The following is a 6,356-nucleotide window of genomic DNA, read 5'->3' as shown; positions in this document are numbered from 1 at the left end:
AGGCTGTCCTCTACTGCATTGCCTAGCTCAGCATTTCCCAGACTTGGGTCCCCAGCTGGACTACAACTCCCATCATCCTCAGCTAGCAGGACCAGTGGTCGGGGATGGTGGGAATTGTAGTCTAAAAGCAGCCAGAGACCCAAGTTTGGGAAACCCTGGCCTAGCTTAATATAGAAACCTAGGAGCCCATCTGGGTCAGCCCAAAGGTCCATCAAGCATCCTATTCTCACCAGATGCCCCAATTGGGAGCCCTAAAGAAGGAGCTGAGCTCAACAGCACTCTTCTCACTAAAGGATGTCACATAGAGGAGGGAGAAAGGTTGTTTTCTGCTGCTCCAGAGAAGCGGACACGGAGCAATGGATCCAAACTACAAGAAAGAAGATTCCACCTAAACATTAGGAAGAACTTCCTGACAGTAAGAGCTGTTCGACAGTGGAATTTGCTGCCAAGGAGAGTGGTGGAGTCTCCTTCTTTGGAGGTCTTTAAGCGGAGGCTTGACAACCATATGTCAGGAGTGCTCTGATGGTGTTTCCTGCTTGGCAGGGGGTTGGACTCGATGGCCCTTGTGGTCTCTTCCAACTCTATGATTCTATTCTATGTGTTTCCCAGGCTGCCTCAGATCCTGGAGGGTACAATATAGCCGCTACAACTCATAACTATTGATAGCCTTCTCCTCCTTGAAGCAGCCTACCACCTAATGCCATCCAAGGGGATGGCCATCACTACTTCTTGTGGGAGCCGGTTCCACAGTTGAACTATGCACTGCGTAAAGAAAGCCTTTCTTTTGCCATTCCTGAATCTCCCACAATGCAGCGGGGTTGATCCCTAGTACAGTGGTACTTTGGGTTACAGACACTTCAGGTTACATACGCTTCAGGTGACAGACTCTGCTAACCCAGAAATACTACCTCGGGTTAAGAACTTTGCTTCAGGATGAGAGCAGAAATCGTGCTCCAGCGGCGCGGCGGCAGCAGGAGGCCCCATTAGCTAAAGTGGTGCTTCCGGTTAAGAACAGACCTCCAGAACGAATTAAGTTCTTAACCAGAGGTACCACTGTATTACAAGAGAGGCATTCCCCCTATCCATGCATACTTCTGTGTACCTCTTTCGTGTCCCCCCTCCCCCAGATTCAGGTGGCAGGGGTTGGGGAAGTACCTCTTGCCTCCTGAGACCCTGGAAAGCTTCTGCCAATCAGAGTAGGACAAAATAAGCCTGGCCTAGCACAAGGCAGGTTTCCTCGCTCTGAGCCAGGGCATACAAAGGCTGTTAGACTCCACCTCCCATCAGCCCCAGCCAACATGACCAGTCGTGAGGGGTGGTGGGAGTTGTAGTCCAGCACCGTCCAGAGGCCCTCAAGTTCCCCGTCCCTGCTGTAAGCCATCTGAATGGGTTTCGGTTTGCCGTCCATGACCCCCTTCTCCCGCTTTCTCTCCTTCCCTTCAGCCTCCTGGCTGCTTACGCCTCTTGCCCAACCCCACAGTGCCAAGAGCAGCTGCTGAGCGATGTCAAATGCGGCAAACTGCAGAGGTGAGCAACAGAGCTGCATGTTTCCCCTCCCCTCCCCAGGCCTGGAGCTTTGGCGTGCAAAAGGGATCTTGTGCAAGAACCACACAGGATGTGGGTTTGGGAGCTCAGGCAACGGACAGAGATCTAGCAGAGAAGAGAGTCAGCAGCCTAGAACGGGTTTTTCACTGTGGGGTTTTGGGAAACGAGGCCAGAAAAAGTACCGAGGGAGGGGCCGGTCGGTCTTAACCACACCCTGAGGGTCCAACCCTGTATCCTGAACCTCAGAGAGCCCCGTTGCCTTGACAATTGTCCTGTTGTTGGCTCTCCTAAGCTCTGTCCTTTTGCTCTCTTCCTTCCTCTTTTGCTTCAGGAACTTGGGCCCTGCCTTGAGCAAGACTTTGGCTCAGTTGTACTGCACATCAGGACCTCTGCCTTGAACCAGTGGGAGGCTGTGGGTGCGCCTGCGTGCCAACGACTCACCAGCCAACGTGGAATACGCCTCCCTACTGCCACCAGAGTTAGAGGAAGGCCTGTTGTGTGATCACAGTTACCGTATTTCAGCAGCCAGCAGCTGTGGGAAGCTGGCCCCAGAGACACCCAGCACTGTTGCTCCTTGTAAAACACAGGTGCCAAGGAAAGGATGGGTTTGTCCTATTGCCTCATCACAGGGGCAGGGGACCCGAGGCTTTCCGGGCCAGCGAGCTTTTTCATTCAGCAACATCTGGTGAGCTACAGGTTCACCACCCCTGCTCTAGCATTATGTGCCAGATGTTTACTAGCCCAAAATGCCCTTCCTTGCCACAAACTTATGAGGGGTCCAGGTTGACTCTGTCGGTTACACCACCCACAAGACTGTCTGAGGAAGAGCACCCCGACTGGGTATTTTGGGCCCCTTTTGGCTGCTAAATTAGGGCCTGCCAAGTCTCATCCCTCTTGGTTTTTTCTTCCTTTTTTATTTTAAAAAAATCTGTCGATATTCTAATAAAATTGTAACATTTTGTTTTGCAAAGGCTCTTCTTCTTATGTCTTCAACCCCTGAGGTGCCCAGAAAAGTACTTTTTCACACCGCACACCTTCTTACGGAATTAGAGAGGGACAGCTTTTAAAGGAAATTATAGACAAATCCACAGCGACGGAGGGCAGGGCTGCAACCAGTTAGTAATTGCCGAGAAGCAGAGAACTGCTTAGGAACATTAGGAGAAGTTTCGTAATGGCAGGAACTCTTTGGAGAGTGGAACCAGACTGCTGTGCGCAGTGCTGGGCTCTCTCCGGCTGGAGGTATGTAAGCAGAGCCTGGCAGGATTGAGTTGCACCCTGTATTGCGGGTCATGTGCTGAGCACTAGGTTGGGGCTGTATGGTCTCTGCGGTGCCTTCCAACTCCAAAATCCCATGATGACCTATCATACCTAAGGCTGCGTATGCACCAAGATGGCTTCCCCCCAAAGAATCATGGGAACTGTTGTCTAAAGGTGCTGGGAATTTCAGCTTTGTAAACCCGCAGGATCCTTTGGGGAAGGCCGTGTGCTTTAAATATATGGTGTGTATGCAGGCTAAACGGAACCTCAGATGCTAGAAGCATTAAACCGTTTGTCGTTGGAAGTGGGATTTGGTCTTAAGGACTCTTCTTAATTTGTTTCAAGACATGGGCGGGCTCTTGTTTTTTGCCGTAGGCGAGTAAATTGGAAGCAACTGAAAAGGTTTTAAAAGATATGCTGGGCAAATATTTAAAATGCTCATCCACCCCCCTCCCCCAAAATGCTGTGAAAGTGTTCTGTGTGGAAATTAATGGGAGAAAACGGGGAAAGAAGCAGTCTCCAGAATTTCCCCTCAGCACAATCATTGGAAGAATTTGTAATATTTAAATACAAATATTATGATTTCCCCCCCTTCCAAAGTTCAGAGTCAGAAACAGTCCATTTTTAGACTGCCTGTTCTAATTAAACACAGGGGAGAGGAAATATATGCGTGTTTTTTGCAGTCTTTGGGTGAATTACCAAGTTGTGCCCAGTGGCTGGTTTTGCCTGCCTGATAGGAGGAGCAACGTGTCCTGTGCTTCTTTTTGGGGGGGAGACAGCCATTTGGTTTTAAGAAATTCAGCCTCTGAGGCTGCAGTTTGAAGCAGAAGACCAGCATGGGGCGGGGGGAGGTGCTTTGTCTTTTCTCCTTGTGCCATTTCCCCACTGAAAACTGCCCCACCTTCCAGCTTCTTTGTGCCCCCCTGTGCCTGCTGGGAAGAGCAGGGAGCCTCCGATGAAGCTGAATATGCTGGAGGATTCAGGAAAGACAACCGAAAGCCCTTCTTTCTGCAGGGCATAGTTTCGACCATGGAATTTGCTCCCACGGTATCGGGTAGCTTTAAAAGAGGATTAGAGAAACTCATTGGTAAGCCTAGCAATGGCTACAAGCCATTGCAGGTGGGAAAACTGCTGTCGCACTTCCCATCGGGGCATCTGGTTGGCCAATGTCAGGGCAGGATGCTGCGCTAGACGGGGCTTTGGCCTGATTCACCAGTGTTCTTGTCTTCTCTTACAAGGAAAATATTAACAAGACTTGCGTACTTCCCTAAGGAAAATAAAATGTGTGTTTTGGAGGTTGGGGGCAGGTTCAGCAGGGTGCAAAAGCCTTGGGAAAGTCCTTATCCCACTGTAATCTTCCCCTTCCAATTACACTCCCGGCAGCTATTCCTTCATTTCCAGTGTTGACAGAATACTGTCCACTCACAGAATTCCTTGGGACAGTTTACAAGTACAAATTTCAACTATAAAATGCAAAAATAACAGGAGCGTCACTTCGCCCGAGCCTCAGGGCCCATAAAGCACAAGCAAGGCATGTTTCTGTAAAAGCTGCTTCGTTGTTGGCCTCTTCACCAAACGCCTCATGCAAGGCTCCCACCTGGTGAGTCTGTGGCCAAAGGGAGATTTGAGCCAAATACATGCCAGGTCAAGCTCTTGGCTATTTCACCTTTGTGCTGCCTTACTTTTGGGGCTTCTCAGCCTGGGTCACTGGCCTGCCCCCTTCAGAGGTGCAAAGCTGTGCTGATGGGCCCTTGCTTCAGATCAGGAGAGGGGAACCCCAACTTTCTTAGTGGTGGCGATTCTCCAGGGTCTCAGACTGGGGGCGCTCCCTGCCCTGCCTGGAGATGCTGGTGATGGAACCAGAGGGCCTACAAAACAGATGCCCCATCCTTCAGCTGCGGTCCTTCCCAACAGCTGTGGCCCATCCAGATGTTCTTGGGTTGCCAGCATAGCCAGTGGTCCAGCAGGGTAGAAGCTGGAAGTCCAACAGCATCAGGAGGGCTACAGGTCCCCTGCTCCTGGTTCAAATCCACCCCTGCTCTTTTTGGTGGGAATGCGGCTACATAAGAGCCTGACTGCGGGACAAAGCAATAGTCCAGCATCCTGTTCTCACAATGGCCAACTAAATGTCTCTGGGAAAAGCCCACAATTGGGACCTGAGCACAACAGGTGCACACATTCACATTTCGCCTGGTTTCTCGGCACTTTATGGAATGTGTGGTCCCTGCTGAAAATTCACGGCGCCTTGAGAGTCACGGAACGTTAAGGCTGAGAGGTTCTCCAAGGGTGATCTATAGTTCAACCCCCTGCAATGCAGGAATCGCAGCTAAGTTGGTACGATTGAGGTTCCAGTTATAGCTCTTCAGCTGCAAGGACTTGTTCAGTAGCGCTCTCTGCTGCTTGTGAGAAATGCTGCCTTCTGATCTGGGAGGGACAATACAGTCTTGTCCTCCGTGAATTTCTCTGACCCCCCCCCTTTTTTTAAAAAGTCAGTGGCCATCACTACTACTTGTGTAGGCAAATTCCATCGTTTAACTACAGTGGTACCTCGGGTTACAGACGCTTCAGGTTACAGACTCCGCTAACCCAGAAATAGTACCTCGGGTTAAGAACTTTACCTAAGGATGAGAACAGAATTCGCGTGGCAGCAGCGGGAGGCCCCATTAGCTAAAGTGGTACCTCAGGTTAAGAACAGTTTCAGGTTAAGAACGGCCCTCCAGAACGAATTAAGTTCTTAACCTGAGATACCACTGTATGGCCATTGCGAAGGGCGGCCTTTTGTCTGTCCTAATTCTTGCAACATTCAGCTTCCCTGGATGACCCCCCCGCCCCATTGGGTTCTAGTATCAGAGAGAAGGAGAAAAAACATCTCCCTATTCACTTGCCGAACACCAGGCGTTAAGTATCGTGTCTCCAATTACTCACCTTTCTTCTAAGCTAAGAAGCCCAGAATGTTCTAGCCTTTCCTCGTATGGGAGCTGCTCCAACTTTTCCTAGCAGTACAATATCCTTTTGGAGGTGGGGTTAGACTGGCTCTAGCATCTAAGGGACGGGGGTGGCGCTGTGGGTTAAAGCCTCAGTGCCTAGGGCTTGCTGATCGAAAGGTCGGTGGTTCGAATCCCCGCGGCGGGGTGCGCTCCCGTTGCTCGGTCCCAGCGCCTGCCAACCTAGCAGTTCGAAAGCACCCCTGGGTGCAAGTAGATAAATAGGGACCGCTTACTAGCGGGAAGGTAAACGGCGTTTCCGTGTGCGGCTCTGGCTCGCCAGATGCAGCTTGTCACGCTGGCCATGTGACCCGGAAGTGTCTTCGGACAGCGCTGGCCCTTGGCCTCTTTGAGTGAGATGGGCGCACAACCCTAGAGTCTGTCAAGACTGGCCCGTACGGGCAGGGGTACCTTTACCTTTACCTTTAGCATCTAAGATGGGTGTCTGGCTGGGAAAGCCTTCCTACCTGCTGGGGAGCCTTGAAGAGACTGAAAAGGACAAGCCTTATTCCCCAAAGATTCTGGAGCGCTTGGTCCATTTGGGAAGCATCCAGACACACATTTGAATCA

General features: G+C 50.9%; 1 protein-coding gene across 1 annotated transcript in view; it reads left to right on the top strand.

The window, feature by feature from the left end:
• MUS81 (MUS81 structure-specific endonuclease subunit) overlaps positions 1–2,515 on the top strand; it is a 16,236-nt gene extending 13,721 nt beyond the window's left edge. Inside the window, exons 13-14 of the mRNA XM_083418863.1 lie at positions 1,319–1,527; positions 1,877–2,515. Coding sequence (XP_083274989.1) covers positions 1,319–1,527; positions 1,877–1,943 — 276 coding nt within the window. The 3' untranslated portion in view covers positions 1,944–2,515. The remainder of the gene's footprint in view (positions 1–1,318; positions 1,528–1,876) is intronic.
• The last annotated feature ends 3,841 nt before the right edge of the window (positions 2,516–6,356 follow it).

Source organism: Podarcis tiliguerta, assembly GCF_965153285.1.
Source record: "Podarcis tiliguerta genome assembly, chromosome: 16".
NCBI classification, from domain to species: Eukaryota; Metazoa; Chordata; class Lepidosauria; order Squamata; family Lacertidae; genus Podarcis; species Podarcis tiliguerta.
Note: the sequence above shows the minus strand (reverse complement) of the source record. Positions and strands in the feature narration are given on the sequence as shown.